The sequence below is a fragment of the Carassius carassius genome, chromosome 42, assembly GCF_963082965.1.
Source record: "Carassius carassius chromosome 42, fCarCar2.1, whole genome shotgun sequence".
Classification (NCBI taxonomy): Eukaryota; Metazoa; Chordata; class Actinopteri; order Cypriniformes; family Cyprinidae; genus Carassius; species Carassius carassius.
Genome location: NC_081796.1, coordinates 5,751,667 through 5,770,858, shown reverse-complemented (window position 1 = coordinate 5,770,858; position 19,192 = coordinate 5,751,667). Strand labels below are relative to the sequence as shown.

The 19,192-nt window shown below is 37.7% G+C and overlaps 1 protein-coding gene across 4 annotated transcripts in view; it reads left to right on the top strand.

Annotated features, from left to right (window-relative positions):
- Positions 1 to 10,757, top strand: part of LOC132123786 (divergent protein kinase domain 2A) — a 36,975-nt gene extending 26,218 nt beyond the window's left edge. For 2 of the 4 annotated variants that reach the window (XM_059534422.1, XM_059534421.1), the window contains exons 4-5: positions 8,584 to 8,911; positions 10,437 to 10,757. In XM_059534422.1, coding sequence (XP_059390405.1) covers positions 8,584 to 8,911; positions 10,437 to 10,533 — 425 coding nt within the window. In that variant the 3' untranslated portion in view covers positions 10,534 to 10,757. Of the gene's footprint in view, positions 1 to 8,583 lie in introns of all 4 variants that reach the window. The other 2 variants (XM_059534423.1, XM_059534425.1) reach the window with 2 other exon arrangements.
- Positions 10,758 to 19,192: the final 8,435 nt, after the last annotated feature.

The window sequence follows — 19,192 nt, the reverse complement described above, 5'->3', positions numbered from 1 at the left end:
CATGGGTCAGCAGAGTGAAGAGGAGGGGGCTCAGCACACATCCTTGGGGGACCCCAGTGTTCAGTGTGATGGTGCTGGATGTGTTGCTGCCAACCTGTACTGCCTGAGGTCTTCCAGTCAGAAAGTCCAACAGCCAGTTGCACAGCGAAGTGTTGAGCCCCAGCTGAATCAGTTTGTAAATGAGCTGTTGAGGGATGATTGTGTTGAATGCTGAAATGAAGTCTATGAACAGCATTCTGACATATGAGTCCTTTTTGTCCAGATGTGTGAGTGCTGAGTGGAGGGTAGTGACGATGGCATCATCGGTCGACCGGTTGGACCGATATGCAAACTGGAAGGGGTCCAGGGAAGGGGGGGGGGGGCAGACTTGATGTGGTGCAGGACTAGCCGTTCAAAGCACTTCATGAGGATGGGGGTAAGTGCAACAGGACGGTAGTCATTGAAGCAGGATGGAGATGGCTTCTTTGGAACTGGAATGATGGTGGTAGTTTTGAAAAATGTGGGAACAACAGCCTGACTCAGGGAGATGTTGAAAATGTCTGTGAAGACATCAGTGAGTTCTGCTGCACAGTCTTTCAGTACACGCCCAGGGATGTTGTCAAGACCCCGGAGCTTTGCGTGCATTGATCCTGCTGAAGGATCTCCTCACGCTGTCTGAGGTCAGCGTCATCACCTGGTCGCCGGGAGGAAGTGGAGTCTTCTGTGCAGTGGTGCTGTTTTGTTGCTCAAAGCGAGCGAAGAAGAGGTTCAGCTCATTTAGCAGAGAGATGTTGTTGTCACAGGTCCGTGGTGGGGGCTTGTAGTCCGTAATGGTCTGTATCCCCTGCCACAGGTTCCTAGTGTCTCTGCTGTCGCTGAATTGATGAGCTATCCTCCTGGAGTGCTGTCTTTTAGCCTCTCTGATGCCACTGCCACTGGACAGGTTGGCCCTAGCTGTTCTCAGGCCCACCTCATCTCCAGCTCTGAAGGCAGCGTTCCGTGTCTTCAGGAGTCTTTAGACCTCCCCTGTCATCCAGGGCTTCTGGTTGGCCCGGACAGTGATGTTTATGTGGCCGTTACATCATCAATACACTTGTTGATGTAGGCAGTGACAGTCTCTGAGTACTCCTGAAGGTCAGGGGTGTTATTGCATGGGGCAGCCTGCTTAAACATGTCCTAGTCAGTTGTGTTGAAGCAGTCTTGAAGAACCTCTGATGATCCTTCTGGCCACACTTTAATCTGTTTGTAAACTTGTTTGGTGACTTTAATGAGTGGTCTGTATGCAGGCATTAGCATGACAGTGATGTGGTCTGAAGCTCCGAGGTGGGGGAGGGGGAGGGCTTTGTAAGCTCCTTTCTGTGTGGTGTAAACAAAGTCTAAAATGTTATTACCTCGTGTTGGAAAGTTAATGTGTTGGTGTATTTTTGGAAACACACTCTTTAGGTCAGCATGGTTGAAATTAGGGCTGCACGATATTGGGAAAAAATGACATTGCGATATTTTATTTTTCTGCGATATATATTGGGATATTTTTTCTTACAAACAAAAATGGGGTGAACACACTTACATTCTCATTTTAAATGATTTAAACATCGACACCATCGCGTCAATTGATTAATATGCTGGAGGGAGAGAGAGCAAGACAGCGCTCCTGTTGTTTGAAGACGGCTCGCTCTCTCTCTGTCTCTCTCACGCGCGCTCTCTCTCTCTCTGTCTCTCTCGCGCGCGCTCTCTCTGTCTCTCTCGCGCGCGCTCTCTCTGTCTCTCTCGCGCACGCTCTCTGTGTCTCGCGCACGCTCTCTCTCTGTCTCTCTCGCGCGCGCGCTCTCTCTCCCTCTCCCTCTCTGTCTCTCTCGCGCGCTCTCTCTCTCTGTGTCTCTCTCGCGCGCTCTCTCTCTCTGCCCTGTTAAACTTGCATGTGTTTTTCAGTCCTGTCAATGAAAAAACTTTCACTCTATGATGGTTAAGCTGTGCAATTAATCTGCGAATCACATTCGTCAAGGGCCGGGGAGCAGCTGGCCCGTACAGTTAATGAATAACAGATCAACTACGACAGCCTACATCGCACATCCTGCGATGTGACTATCGTGGATTCGTACATCGCGATATCGATGCTTAAACGACACATCGTGCAGCCCTAGTTGAAATCCCCAGCTATGATGAGAAAAGCATCGGGGTGTGCTGTCTGCTGCTCACTGATGTGCTGGTACAGTTCATTAAGTGCGTCGTTCCTGTTGCTGATGATGTTGAACGGGGGAATGTACACTGAAATGAGCAGTATAACAGTATATTCCCTCGGCAGATAGAACGGCCGGCACTTAATAATCATAAACTCCACCAGGGTTGAGCAGTGTTTGCAGATCACAACAGTATCGCGGCACCACGCGTCATTGATGTAAACACAAAGATGAGAGCTCTGTCCGCTTGATAGCACGTCAGCTGGTCGAGCTGAATAGCGCTATCTGGAATGCTGTTGCTGAGCCATGTTTCCGTGAACACAAAAACACAACAGTCTCTTACAGTCCTCTGAGTTGAACGTAGTAATCAAATGTAGTCCAGTTTATTGTCCAACGAGCGTACGTTAGCCAGTACGATGGTGGGGATAGATGGCTTGTGTGGGTTAGCCGTTAGCCTAGCCCGGATACCTCCGCGTTTACCCCTCTTCTGCTTCCTCTCACACCGTTTGTGTCGCCTCTGCTTTGGGCGAGATGCAGTAGTGGGGGTCGGTGATGGTGAAGGCCTCTGTAGCAGACAGAGATTCCGCAGCTGTTCCGCGTGCGCGGAGTTTAACTGTAAAAATGCAGTTCTGCTGACATCGAGCAGAAACTCGTGACTGTATTTGCGCTTACAGACAGGTAGACGTGACGACGACGTACAAAAACACTGCGACTCACAATACAAAAAACATGAAAACTTCCTTGTTTATGGACTTGTTTTAATTTTTCTATTTAGTTTTGTTATTTACATTTTAAATTATATTTAAATGTTGCTATTTAGCCGACGTTTTTATCCAAAGCAACTTACAAATGAGGATAATAGAAGCAATGAAAAGCAACAAAAGCAAGTGCTATATTGGTATATTTTTATAGTGTTATATTTGAATTACACAAAGAAACGTGCATCAGTTTTTCCAAGCAATAATAAAAGGAAACATTTAATTTATTATTTTGTTACAAAAAAATCGTGAATCGAATCATGAAATCAAAATTGTTAATCGAATCAAATCAAATTGTAATTTGAGTTAATCATTACATCCTTAATTCTAAGTGATTTTCTCCAGTGAGCTGTTAACTACTGCCACTAGATCACAAAAGTGAATTGATTCAAGGTTATCATTATTATCAGATTAATATAGTTCATTTACTGACAATATACACTACATATTAAAAAGTTTGGCCTCAGTGAATGTTTTTAAGAAATTACAACTTTTATTCAGCAAGAATGTGTTTTATTGTTAACAAGTGATAACAACAATTTATATTGTTAGAAAATATTTATATTTTGAATAAATGCTTTTTAACTTTTATTCATCAAAGAATCCTGAAATAAATATTGCAGTCCCCCCAAAAAAAATAAAATAAAAAAATTTGGCAGCACAATTCTTGCCAATGTTAATAATTCTAATTAAAAAAATCAGGATATTAGAATGATTTCTTAAGGATCGTGTGATACTGTATTCTGGAGTAATGGCTGATGGAAATTCAGCTTTGCATCAAAGAAGTAAATTTAAAGGATATTCAAATAGAAATCATTATGCAAAATTGCAATTTCTTCTTCTGTATTTTTGATCAAATAAATGGAGCCTTGATGAGCATAAGAGAAAAAACAGAAGTCTTACTGATCCCAAACTTTTGAATGGCAGTTAATATATATGTATTTATGCAAATCGCTATGCAATTTTTGTTTTGTTATACAAAGAAACTTTTTGGAAGTTTTGTGCATATAGATGCCTTGATAGACACCTTTAGAACCCAGAAGGATGCAGAAAGTGTTGTTACACACCCAGCACATCAGCATTGCGTGCGTCACCAGCGTACAGAGACATTTTGTGTTGTACCTTTTGTGTTTTGTGACCAGAATCTCAGGGGAGATACCCAACATGAGATAGAACACTATTCAGAGAACAAGGTTTGTCCCTGAAAGCATTCAATAGAATATGTGTCTGTGTTCGGGCGGGTGCACCAGAGACCCACACGTGAGGACAGAGCGACGCCAGTTGTGTCTTTCTTTAATGGCGACTTGTCACGGTGCCAAAAGCCTCACAGAAGCCGCAGCTCTGTCACTGAAGTGGGAGCGAGCCCTCGAGGGGAGGGTGTCCCCTTTTACCAATCAAACAGCTCCGCTAGGATGAATTTAAATTGTTTTAGCCCAGTTTTGAAAGAGTACTAAAGTTAAACACTGTTTTTTTTACAAGCAATGTTAAGGATATTGTGTTTCATTCACAAATATTTACCTCTAAGTTAAAACAGTCTCATGCTAAATGTCCACAGGATTTACAACAGGTTGGTACACACGTTAATTTCTTACCATTGTATTGATGTTAATGAATTTGGATTATTCTGGACTATGTATGAGTAGCATAATGCAGACCCAGGTGATCTCTGTGTAAGGGCTCGTTGCATAACAAATTCTGTACTGCCAATCTTCATATAGAGATTTTTAAATACAGACGCTAGTGCCATTCTCAAAAGCAGTTGAAAAAAAATAACACCAAACACACTGTAGATTATTATTATTATTATTATTTTTTATTTTTTTTTTTTAGGAAAATCTATCCCAGATCAAAAGAGAATGCTTTTCATCTTTTTTTTTTTTTTTTTAACCTAATTATCATTAGTTGTTTAAACATAGAAACTGTTATTAAGTGACCCTACTGGTACATGTTGTAGGGTCAGATAGTTTTCTCAATTTCTAATAAATAATATTACTGTTGATGATGATGATGATTAATTATGTTCCATGGTTATTTATTTATCTGTTAGTTTATAATATATTCATACATGGTTTTGTTTGTCTTAGTTTCAGTTTTGTTTATTTCTTTAAATTTCAACCATCCATCCAACAAGTATTCAGTATCTGTCCATCCAGCCATCCATTATTTATATCCATCATCCATCCACTTTTATCTTTTTATTATTCCCATCTAGTTTATTTTTCCATCCATCTTGTTTTTGTTTTATAATTATTTAATATAATTATAATTATTTATTTACATTTGATTGTATTTATTTGTCTTTTTTTTAATATAAATGTATTACACTGCTCTGTGGAATACTTGATTCTGACTGGCCAGTTGTGACATTCTGAAGTCTGTTATACCTCGATAAAAACCTGTAAAAGCTGATAATACAGGCTCATCCTGGTAACTGAAGTCATCGCTGTGCACTTGCTAGGATCAGTTTTTCATGGTGGATTGGTTAGCTAATAAAATACGAGAACTCAGTTCAATATAATGTGTACAGTTTAATTATATCCTGGTATCGTGGACTGCGCACAAACACAGCTGCTGCCTTTTTGCAATGATTGTTTTGTACACTGTAATGGATTATAAGGTAACTAACAAGCTGATAATATTTTAAAACAGTTTTGTCTTAAATATCTTTTATCATCCGTTTCAGATCGGGTTCCGGATCACCTTGCCAGGGATTATTCTGCAATATCATTATCCCGTACTTAGAATCAGTTTCATTGTAACCTGATCGATGAATCATGATTTAATGCAAATATGTGTGTTTGTATGGTTAGTTAGTGAATAGAAGCCATTGTAATCAGATTAGACAGGAAGTTTTGCATTACATCAAGAATTTGACATAGTAACACATTTCGACAACTGTGCAAATAGATTGAGACCAAAAAAGGCTCTTTGTTATAAACATCTGGTGGTACAATAGGCTACTCAATTAGGCTTCAAGTTCACCAGTGCAGTATTTAAAGAGCACAAAGCGACATTGATCCGCAGCTCCGTAATGAAATTATCTGCAGTGCTTTGGAGAAAGCCCCGCACCAGTCTTGCATGTAGAATGTTTGTCTAGACAAGTGACGCAGGGAAAGTCACAGCCTAAAATGAATTCCAATCTGGAGCATGGCTCCGCTTCACTGAGGGTCACAATCACTTTTGTTTCCTTGGTCTGCTAAAGATGATCAAGAAGCTTTCTTCCACTCTTGCAATGGGCAGATGTCTTACTTGTAATAATACTGCACAGATTAGGATGACATGTTTATAAAGATACAAAACAGAAGGAAGGGATTCAGACGATGAGAACCTGAATTCAGACATGAATAATATAGACGGCTATGAAAAGTTTTGTATACTGATATGTGGGTCACAATACAATAATATTGTAATCTGTTATGTTTAATATACAGCTATTGAAAACTGATGTATTGCATTCCCTTATAATGGCACTGGCCACTGATTTGTGCAGTTTGTGCAGCTTTTGTTGAATAAAAATGAGTGACATAGGTCATGTTCACTTTTGCTTTCTCAAACTTCCACTGATTGCAGGATGTTCTCTCTTTTTAAATCATGTTCAAGGTTAAATGAATCAGAAACTTCATCAACAGTGCATTTGTCAATGTAATTATTTATTTTATATTCGTTTTCTTTCTCCAGTGATCCTTTCTCGAATTTCTCAAAGTGTCATCCAGTGTTGTAACTACCAAGATTTGCCACTGACAAAGAACAAACAAAACAAAACATAACTGGATACAATGGCCATTACAAATTGAATGACTTCCAGTTCTAGGCAGTGCTATAAAATTCACCCAAAGCACTGCATCCTCAGCATCCAGAGGATATATATTCTACAATAAATGTAATGATTATGGTCATTTCCCGTTTCCATGTGCTTTGCCTCTAATTATTGCCGCTTGTGGATATTTTTGCGTATAGTGTTAATTTGTGGTGCTGCACGCTTGATTGCCAGGCTCCCAATGTAAGGCTGTTAATGCAAAGAAGAAAGAAGAAAAAATAAAAGCTGAGCTAATTAAATGCATGCTACAGATACTGAATATACATGGAGTTTAATGCATACTTTACCAAGAATAAGCCTTTAAGAACTTGGGCTTTCATTATAATTACACCTGTATGCCCTTGCACAAATGCACAGACCCCGATTCACATACATTTTCAAATGCCTTGATGTTGCAGCAAAGATGTATGTGACAAGTAAATGACATCTCTTCACCTTGGCTCTCAGCATCTGCAGATCTGTGTTGAGCAATGATTGAGTTTGGGCAATGGTCTGGGGCCTGAGGCAGAATCTGATGCCAGAAACACAGAAAGAGTCATTGGAGTCGAGGAAGGACAAGGGCCAGAGTACATTGAGTTTCTCAAACATGATTAGGGGTTGGCATCTCCTGGGCTCCTCCACTCTAATCACTTTGATCATTATTGCAACTCCAAAGAGTTTCCCATCATAGAGATTGTTATTTATTTGCACTGGTTGCAAGGTCCTTGAAAAATAAGTGTGAAGATGAAGGTTGTATGGATCGGTGTTCTGGGTAGAGAAACAGGCCAATTTGTGTCCCTTTATTAAGGAAGGAACACACTGTAGGATTGCTTCTGTGCTATTTCTTAGTCACAAATTGCTCCGTCAGTCCACTGAGTGATATTTTCACTCTGTTCAAACTGAATGAGCATGACCAAATATGATTTATAAAAAACAGATATTGTTTTCAATTTTAAAATGAAAAATACTGGCCTATTTTTTTCTCTCCATAAATTTTTAAAATTTTACTTTAAAAACATAGTTTAAAGTGTGCCAAGTGAGTAGTAATCTCTACATATTCACACTGGTTTCATAAAAAAAAAAAAAATACAATTCAATTGTTTAAAATGTCAAATTAAAATTGTTAAAGATTATTTTCCTTAACATCTTAATTCTTTTCAAAAAGCTTTAAAAATATACGTTTTCAAGTAGCAAGAAAAATTCTAAGACATATTATAAAATAATACGTTTTTCTTGAAACCATCAGTCATTTTCTCAAAACCTTAAACACAAATCCAATACTCAAACTAAATTCACAAATGCTCAAACTAAATTTGAGTTCAAAATCAAAAGTAATGTCTTTTTTTCTAGACGAAGAGGAATAACAAACCTCTGGTCTGACAGATCCAGCCTTGACAACACTACACCTTACTTTTTCTCTCCTCATTCTCATCTCCTTCCTCCTCATACTCCACTTCTTACATGTACTCTTCTTCCTCTCCTTCTCAGATTGTTTCCATCTGTTGTTCCTATCATCATTCAGTCACCTGTGCCACTTGTGCACTCTGAACTGGCTCATATTTTGTACAGTTGGTTTGATCACATCATTAGAAACAAGTGTGAACAATTTTAAATCATTGTGTGTAAACGATGACAACCGTGCTTCAGTTGTATGAATTACCTGATATATATATATATATTTTTTAAAAAAAATTTTATTATTATTATTCTTTTTATAATAGACGTGTTTATAAGCATCACATAATTTGACTCAACTGCTGTTTGAAACTTGTCGTAGTCTTTACAAAAACCTGAAAGAGGAAATTCAGTTTGTCTGTGGTTCATTTTAATCAACTTCTGCCTTTTAACTATTGTTTCTGTCATCTTCCTGTAGATAAGCCTGAGAACTATGACGTCTGGTATGAGAGCAAGTTTGAGGAGTGTGACAAGGAGGCCTGTCTTTCCTTCTCTAAAGACACGATGTGCTCGCGGGTCACAGTGGACCACAACTATTACGCCATATGTCAAAATCTACTTTCACGATATGCTGTGTGGCGGGGCAGCTCCGGCGGACTTCTTCACGACCCCCCGCCACACATAGCAAAAGACGGCCAGCTCGAAGTGCTGTTGGACGAATGCGCCAACCCTAAAAAGCGATACGGCCGCTTCCAGGCAGCTAAAGAACTGCGCGAGTACTTAACCCAGCTAAGCAGTACCGCTAGGTAATGACCGCCCATCCCTGTCCAACAGGGCTATGCAATTAATCACATGCGATTGTCATGCGCATCTCGTTCGTGTGAAAGTGAAAAAAAGACGGTTCTATGATTAGTAGTAAATGTCTATCACCTGCTTTCAGATGGAGCGTCATTTTATACACCGAGGCATAGTTCACTGACAAGCTACGTAATGTTGCGTTCATTATCGCAGGCGATTTGATCTGCGTTAATGAACGTGATATTTCCTGATTGTCAGTGAACTACTGCTCTGTGTATTAAATGCTGCTCAATCTGAAAGCAGGTAATAGAGATTTACTAATAATTACGGAACCGGCATTACTGACAAGATGCGCATGACAATCGCATGTGATTAATTGCACAGCCCTAATGTCCGATGAAATCTTCAGGCTTTGAGGATCCCGGTTTGAAGGTCTGATGAAGCTTCAGTCTTCTGTGACTTTATCTCAAACAAGTCGTCCTTCACTTCATTCTGTTATGTGTACATTTTATTTTGCTTATGTTAATGTTTAAATTATTGAAATGTCTTGAGTTCATTGCTTTTATTCAATGGTTTATTTGCAATAAAGGCAGCAGTTAGGTCACCATTGTCAAAATCCTCCGATTTCTCGCTGAAGGCTTACTTGAAAAATGGCGACCCCCTCCGAAAGGCAGCTGGGAATTTTAGTCCACGAGCATTAACTCTGTCCAAAATTTTTCAGCGAACGCCTTCTGCCTAATTGTTTCACTTACATTCCAGGAAGAATGAGTTTGGCGTAAGGCATAATGGTAGAGAGGATGTGGAAATCTCTACATAATTAGAGCAAATTGGAGAGGGGAAATGAGTTGGAATTGCTTTGCATATACCAAAGAGTCTGTTTTTATGTAACCAAAACCTCTGAACTAAAAGTGCAGAGCCTAAAAACTGAGCGTAGTCAAACCACCCCAGAGCAGATTCATGAATGCGGTTAGACTTATTACGAAGGTTTGTTTCTGTATTAATCAAACCATGTCCAGAGAGATGGCCACAATGAATCCAAATTACGGGATGCAATTAAATCAAAGCGATGTCCAGTTCTCTAATTAGTCGTTAACTATAAATAATGTACTGGCACATAGCTTGATGCGGCACTATCAACTCCTTGATGTGTGAATGTGCATCCACACACGCAGGCTGAAATTGTACTTTCTGTTTTTAAAATCCATCTTAACATTTCAATTTCACAGCTTTGCAATTAAATTAATCAAAATTTAATTAAATGTCTTTAACACTTAAGATAATTTAACTTTGGGCCATCAGCCTGCTGTTTTTTTCTCCCTCCCTGGTTTGATTTTGCACTTGGTGGACCAATGAATTAGATCTGTATGCTAATGAGTATGCGTTAGATAATGAAGTACGCTAGCGCTTGACTGACAGCATCACTCCATTGAGCCTGGATTTTGAAAGCTAGCTGATCAATTTTCAACATGATGTTTCTGCCAGTGCAAATGAATGAAATTAATTAAGATTTTAATCTTTGTATTTCCATGTTAGGGTTCTGGCCAGTCAGAGTCAAAGCAATAACTGTCCATCAGCCATTCTTACTGAAGATCCCTCTGCTCTTTTCAGATCTAAACCGGTGACCGGATAGCCTCTCTTTAGGTGTCGGCACGTGAGAGATTTTTTTGCGTGCATAAATAACTGTCCGCTTTTTGTACTGTACTTCTATTTCAGTTGAGTATTATATCAGCTGTGTCTGATTTCACTGTGCCTTTCATTCAGAAGTTGTATTTACAACTTTTTAGTCTGTTTAAATATCAATGAATAAATGAATATATATATATATATATATATATATATATATATATATATATATATATATATATATATATATATATAATATACTTCCGGTGTCTGTTGTTTACATTATTTGTGCTGTTGCTGCATTGAATGTCATTGATTTAGAATTTGTACAGAGGACATGACGTTTAGGCATTTGGACATTCTTGATCACAATCAATTGTTATCAATTACAGTCCATAACAACAGTGTAACTACTGTTATTAGAAAGGTTCTGCCATTTCCCTGCAATTTAGGTAACATAATCTACTCCGTAATATACAGTTACTAAATATTGCCACATATATGACCTGTTACAATACATAAGGAAAATCAACGTTATGTGAGATTAAATTATCTAGGAAAATATGTGTCTTTACTGACCCATTCATATGGGAAATTAGGGATAGTGAAGCTGTTCCAAAACATAGTGAGCTGGCTTGTTGTGTGTTTCTACACTGCATTCTGAGAGAACGGACTTAAGGTAAGTTCTTCACTGACTACAGTATATAACCCTGAACTATTTAACTTCAAATGCAGCAAAGTCATTGTGACGAGTGGGGCGGGGCCGAGAGCTGTGGGAACGAAGCGAGGCCGGTGGAGTAATCGGGAAATGAGTGACCCCTGCTTCACTCACCGGTCTCGAGTCCCACGGAGGAGATCGAAAGGATACAAAAGAGGAGCAACGTTTGTGTTTGCTTTTGTTTGTGCGCGACAGTCGTCTGCGAGGGGCTGTCGCGCTGTTTTGTGTTTATTTGATTATTAAAAGTATTATTAGAGACGGCTGAATGGTTGCAATTTTATCTCTAATAGTATCGATTTTAGAAGTAAAGTAGTTCATAAAGTCATTACTGCTGTTGTGTTGGGAAATGTCAACACTTGTTGAGGCTTTATTTTTCGTTAATTTAGCCACTGTATTGAATAAATACCTGGAGTTATGTTTGTTTTCTTCTAAAAGAGAAGAAAAGTAATCGGATCTAGCAGTTTTTAATGCTTTTCCATAGGATAGGTTACTTCCCCGACAAGCAATACGAAATACCTCTAGTTTTGTTTTCCTCCAGCTGCGCTCCATTTTTCGGGCTGCTCTCTTTAGGGTGCGAGTATGCTCATTATACCATGGTGTCAAACTGTTTTCCTTAACCTTCCTTAAGCGTAGAGGAGCAACTGTATTTAAAGTGCTAGAAAAGAGAGAGTCCATAGTTTCTGTTACATCATCAAGTTGTTCTGAGGTTTTGGATATGCTAAGGAATTTGGATACATCAGGAAGATAACTTAAAAAGCAGTCTTTTGTGGTAGAAGTGATGGTTCTTCCATACTTGTAACAAGAAGTAGAATTTACAATTTTGGCTATATGAAGTTTGCACAAAACTAAATAATGATCTGAGATATCATCACTTGTCTGCATAATTTCAACACTATCAACATCAATTCCATGTGACAGTATTAAATCTAGAGTATGATTTCGACAATGAGTAGGTCCTGAAACGTGTTGTCTAACCCCAATAGAGTTCAGAAAGTCTATAAATGCTGATCCCAATGCATCTTTTTCATTATCAACATGGATATTAAAATCACCAACTATTAAAACTTTATCTGCAGCCAGAACTAACTCGGATGTAAAATCACCAAACTCTTTAATAAAGTCTGTATGGTGCCCTGGTGGCCTGTATACAGTAGCCAGTACAAACATAACAGGGGATTTATCATTAACATTTGTTTCTCTGGATAATGTTATATGAAGCACCATTACTTCAAAAGAGTTATACTTGAAGCCTGCCCTCTGAGAATTCCTGAAAACGTTGTTATAAATTGAAGCAACACCTCCCCCTTTGCCTTTTAGACGCGATTCTGTGTTTATAACAGTAATCTTGGGGGGTGGACTCATTTAAAATAATGTAATCATTAGGTTTTAGCCAGGTTTCTGTCAAACAGAGCACATCTAGATTATGATCAGTGATCATATTATTTACAAAAAGTGTTTTCGTAGAAAGGGATCTGATATTCAATAAGCCAAGCTTTATCATTTGTTTATCCATATTGTATCTGTTTTTTATTTGTTGAACCTCAATTAAATTGTTAATCTTAACTTGGTTTGGAAGTTTTTTGTATTTTCTAGTTCGGGGAACAGACACAGTCTCTATAGTGTGATATCTAGGTGAAAGAGTCTCTATGTGCTGAGAATTAGCTGACCTCTGTGACATGAGGCAGCTAGCAGACAGTCAGTTTACCCAGTCTGTCTGCTTCCTGACCTGGGCCCCAGTTAGTCAAGTATAAACACTAAGACTACTTGCCATATTTCTAGAGAGAAGAGTGGCGCCACCCCAGGAGGGATGAAGACCATCTCTTTTCAACAGGTCAGGTCTGCCCCAAAAGCTCGTCCAATTGTCTATGAAACCTATGTTATTCTGTGGGCACCACTTAGACATCCAGCCATTGAGTGATGACAATCTGCTATGCATAGTAGGCAAGGAACAGTGTGTGTAAAGTTTAGTATGCCTGAATGCACAGTGAAAAATACCTGAAGAGATATAAAAATGTGCATATTGAACATACTTATTAGCAAGTGCTTTTTTATAGAAGTACTTACTCATGAAGATATGTGATTTCCAAATCAATGTCTCTTCAAATCTCCTCGGCGGTGATTATAGTGTTTACAGAGCTCTGATGACCGATGAACCGTAAAATAAGTTTATAATGAAAAAGAACAGCTGAACGTCAGTTCATGAATAAAGTATATAATTGTTTAAATAAACTATATTGTTTAAATCGTTACTTGAGTTATTGTTTTGGAACAAATGTAAAATGCTTAAACACATCAAACTGTTGAGATTTATAGTTGGTTTTAATAAAGAGAATAGTTTATTACACTGTTAATGTGTATATATATATATATATATATATATATATATATATATATATATATTAGGGTTGGCACGGTTCAACTTTTTCACAGTTCGGTTTGTTTCACGGTTTTAGAGTCACGGTTTTCGGTACAGTTCGGTATGTGCAGAACCGGATTTTCCATAAGGGCACTTGGGCCAGTGCCCAGGGGCACCAACCATTCACAACAACTAGGGGGGCACCACATGACACAAGCTTTAAATATATTTTTCGTGGATTGTTTTGATATTTAATTGAAATTTCTTGAAAGACCATACATAACTCGTTTATGAACACTAACTTAATGACAACAATAATAATAATAAATTATAAATAAATAAAGATTACATGACCACTATCAGTCCCCCCCTTCCGTCCCCAATCTGTCAGAGTTGAGTTGGTCCACAAAAAGTACTCGCAAATGTGTAATTTTTTTAACGGCTCCAGAAAATTAATCAAAATGGACTGACATCAATTGAGTGGTTTTGCAAAAAGAAAGTTAAAGAAAGACAAGGACGCTAGACATTTAGCTACAATTCAAAATGTTCCAGGGATCTAAAGTTTTGTTTTTTTTTTAAAAGTGAAGAATGAGCTCAGGAGGACAATGACACAGAAACGATCGACTGCACTCTCCATGTTTACCATTGAAGTTAAAGTTAAAACATTAATGTCTACAGCCGCGAGAGGGTGCTCTATGCTGATCAGTGCTCCTGTAGTCTAGCACTGAAAACATAGAGCGCCCTCTCGCGGCTGTAGACGGTAATGTTTTCTCTTGTTTCTTGGTTCTAAATTAATGCGACTTATAGTCCAGTGCGACTTATATATGTTTTTTTTCCTTGTCATGACGTATTTTTGGACTGATGCGACTTATACTCAGGTGTGACTTTTAGTCCAAAAAATACGGTAGTTGGACAAGTTAAAAAATTACATTTACATTACATTTACTTATTTATGTCTGAGGGGGGGGGGGGTTAAATGAGTTTAGTTTAAATACATATTAACGTGTGCTGTTCAGGTCTCATCTGTGCGCACGCGCTCTCAGGGTGATGACGGAATCAATGACTGCTCATATTCCAGCAGTAATTCACATTGATCAAGAGTGAATGGTTTGTCCAGTTTTTTTTTTTTTTCCTCATCGCTAATGTTGTAATGTCTGGGAATCCAGAATGTGCATCTATCAACAGAAACATATATTAACTGCTATTTATAGCAAACAATATTAGAGATGCTTTTGATTTAAGTTGAACCGTGGCCCCAGCGTGTACCGAACCGTGTGTGGTGAACCGAATGGTACGGGTTTTTTTCAGCGAACCCTGCCCCCCAATATACAGTGTTGGGGAGTAACTAGTTACATGTAACGGAGTTACGTAATTTAATTGCAAAATTATTGTAACTGTAATTAGTTACAGTTACTGCGAAAAAATGAGTAATTAAATTACAGTTACTTACTTACTTTTTAACGATTACAAAGGGGATTACATTTGAATATTTCCACACATCCACATACAGATTTAACTGATTTCTTTCCCAAATTGCACTGACTATTCTGAGACATACCGCCCTAATAATTTCCGGGATGCGGAAATACAGTCTGGTTCGTAGAATCCAGTCATAAAAACGGAATGCCTAACGCGGACGGAATATCCCACATTTTGGATGACTAAATCAAAAGTAGGTCAGTACACTTGAATCAAAACATGACATCGACTAGTGTCTCTGAATATTAAGCCCCAAAAATGTAATATATGACTTGCACATTCTGTGTGTCTGTGGAAATCAGGCGCGGACTGGACACCGGGAGAACCGGGACAATTCCCGGTGGCCTGGCAGCCGATTTTGCCCCACTATTTAATATCATTATTGTATAATTGCCTGCCGAATGTACTAAAGCGATCATTTGCGAATCCGCCATTTGATAATTAAATCTCTAATAAGTCATGACTCGCGAGAGAGAGAGAGAGAGAGAGAGAGAGAGAGAGAGAATAGAGTGGACTGCTGGAGCAGAGAAGCAGAACTACTGTTCAGGGTTTTAGGTCAGTTTCGTCTGTAGAGATGCTTTTTTTTGTCTTTGTTTTTTTTATTTTTTTATTTAATCAAGCAGCAGCACGTTGTTCACCAGTCATCACTCAAAATACTATATAAAGGACATCATTATTATCAGTTGTAATGTTACAGTAGGAATTTATCTGAAAAAAATTCCGATTTTTTTATAGGTTTAGGGGGAGCTACGACAGACAACAACACAACCCTTACGAAAATTTACATTTTAATATTTAACTATAAATCCAGAGAAAATGGTTACTATTGTTTAAATGTGGTAACCAAAAATGTAAAATTATTTTACAAATGTATTTATTTAAAAATAAATACAAATCCATTTGCAAAAAAACAAAAACAAAACAAGGTTATTTTAGTTTTATATAGGCTAATAAAAGCATGGTTAATTTGTGTAAGGGAAAAATATGACTCGTGTACAGTATTAGAATTTTTCTATAAAGATAATGTAGTATTGTAGAGTATTGTATTGTAAAGTATAGTTTTGTTCAATCTTGAGTATTAAAGTCATGAGAGAGATGGATAACAGGGCAAAATAAAGAGACTGAAGAGAAAAATGGAAGTGAAGGTGCAGTTCAGGAGAGAACTTTTAATTATTTTGCATGTCCCCAAATTAAAGATTTAAACCTTTTTTTATGTCAGGTCCATACAAAAAAAATAGTTTTGTCCATGAATTTATTTGTATGAGTTTGAATTTTCCAGTCTGAATTTTTTTCCCAGTCCGCCCCTCCTGTAAATTAATGGCAAAGACATTGGTTTCATTTACTACACACAGGCCTACTGAAGCTCGCAGTGTTTTCAACCTCTGCTGCCTCAATATAGGAGTACACGAGCACATAAACATAATTTCTAGAACTGCTTTGTGTCACTTAATGTGCCTTTTACTTATTTTGAGAAAACTATCATCATATACAGAGACAGCAGTTTAAAAAAAACACCAATGTTTTAGGAGTTTAGTACACCGAATACATCACATGCTTATTAGATAACTGTATTTAAGTTGATGTATATGCTTTTATTTATTATTCTTTAATTTTCACAAATTTAGAAAAGTAATAAAAAATTACTCAAAAGTAATTAGTTAAATTACTTTAATAAAGTAATTGAAAAAGTTACACTACTATTACATTTTAAACAGGGTAACTTGTAATCTGTAACTTATTACATTTCCAAAGTAACCTTCCCAACACTGCCAATATATATATATATATATATATATATATATAAAATTTATTTAACAAAGAAAATGTAACTGGGACATGGATTTACATTTAATAATAATAAAAAAGTGTGTCTCTTCATTTCAAAACACCACTGCATGCCACTGAACCACACACTCCTGTTTACATGATGTGATTTTTAACTCTGGGTTTAGCATTAGTGTTGTTTCGGTCAACTAGCACACCTTTTTCATCCTTTTTTTCATGCTGTTTTTCTATCTGGACAGCTGTGTTGGGGATGAGAAACTCTAGCTAATGTGAAGCATATACAGACTGAAATGAGTCCCTGTGCTGCAGCTAAGAGAGTCTGACAGCTATCAGGATCAGCTTCATTACTACAGCAGCAGCTCCTCTGATAGCAATCATCATTTCAGAAGTTGTGTGTATGTTCAAAGATGTTTTACTGCCTAAAAGAATTACTTGATCCCTTGAGCCAAAACACATTTCAGACTCAATGAATATAGGAGGTGCTGGGAGTAACTGCTAAGTGGCTAAATTATGTGTTTGTGAGTGTGACAGGAAAGAGAGAGAAATGCAGATGTACTGCAACCCTCTCCACATCTTCCAGTCTATAATTATGCCTCTCTGTTTTGACAAACACATTGTTGTTGGTATTGATCATAAAACAGACACTCAAACACACATTGTCTTCTTAAAGTGCTTTATGGAGCAGAATAATTCCAATAGTGTGAGCTTACAGGGGAGCACTGCAGGAAATGTATCTGACTCCAGGGGCCCGTACCATCCTCATTTGTTGAAATAAACACGAGCTTGAACTGACTCGAGCTCGAGTGCTTTTATCGATAGAGAAATGAAGGAGAGGAAGCTTAAAAACTCCTGCTGTCTCCCATGAGTAAAATGAATATGGTATCTCAGAGAAGCATTCAGACAGTCTCTTATGTCTAATGCTATTCCTTGAAAATGATCAGATAGTTGATCACTTTTTCTTAAAACTCAGTTCTCACACTGAACTGTCTGATTCAGGCAGTTTTTAACATTGCAGAGCTGTGCATATTAATATATTATGACGACATTCATCCATTGTTTTCAGTTCTCAGTACTCTCCTCATCCCAAACCTTCCGTTGCTAATTCCGAATTGTGATTTTAGAGAAAATAACAGAGAATTGAGCCACTGATATGGAGACTAATGCAGTTATCAATGCATTAGTGCATCTCTCAACAGGGTTTGGGAGCAACTACAATCTACTCTACTAATAGAGAATATTTAAGTCTAACTGCTTCAAGAACAGTAATGTTACCACCTCGCTACTGAGAAATGTCATGTAGCTTTTCAGCTGCAAAATTATTTCGGTTCCCCTTCCTGTGTGAGTGCGTGTCTGTACTGTATGTGTGTGCCTAGGGATAAAGAAAGTGCTTTCCTTCATAGTATAGCCCCGGGAGATGTGGTTGATGCTAATGTATATTAATTGTACCTAAATTGAAATCACTGAAATTCTGAAAATGAAGCATTGAAAGTTTTTGTATTATTGCACTTAAAGAGATAGTTCACCCAAAAATAAAATGTTGATGTTTATCTGCTTACCCCCAAGGCAAGCAAAGATGTTTAACTCAAACTGTTGCAGTCTATCAGCCTTATAATGGCAGTCAATGGGCTCCACGGCTTTGATAGTAAAAAAAAAAAAAAAAAACCTATGGCTTGTGACAATAGATTGAGGTATTAAGACATGAAAAAGATCGGTCTGTGCAAGAAACTGAACAGTATTTATGTATTTTCTTTTACCTCTGATCCACCGCAATGTCTGAGCACATTCCCAACATCTGGCATATTTTATGCTGCTTTAAAAGATGACTTTTCTGTGTTCAAAATGATATAGTTCAGGGTTATAAACTGTATTCAGTGAAGAACTTCTCTTTAGTCCGTTCTCTCAGAATGCAATGTAGAAACATACAACAAAATCAAAATACTGAGAAAATAGCCTCTGAAGTTGTCTGAATTAATTCTTAGCAATGCATATTACTAATCAAAAATTAAGTTTTGTTAGATGTATGCTAAAAAAATTACAAAATATCTTCATGGAACATGATCTTTACTTAATATCCTAATGATATTTGGCATAAAAGAAAACATTAGAATTTCGACGCATACAAGTTTTTTTTTTATTGCAAAAAATATACCCCAGCTTGTTTTGTGGTCCATGGTCACATAAATAAGTAGATCCCTCATTAGTGACTGCTTCTATGGGCTGCAATATGTTCCAAAATGGTGAACGTGTCACTGTATCTGGAGCTTTCGAACAGGGCATCTATACATATCTATGATAGTAGACGCATATGCGGAAGAGATCTGTCACACG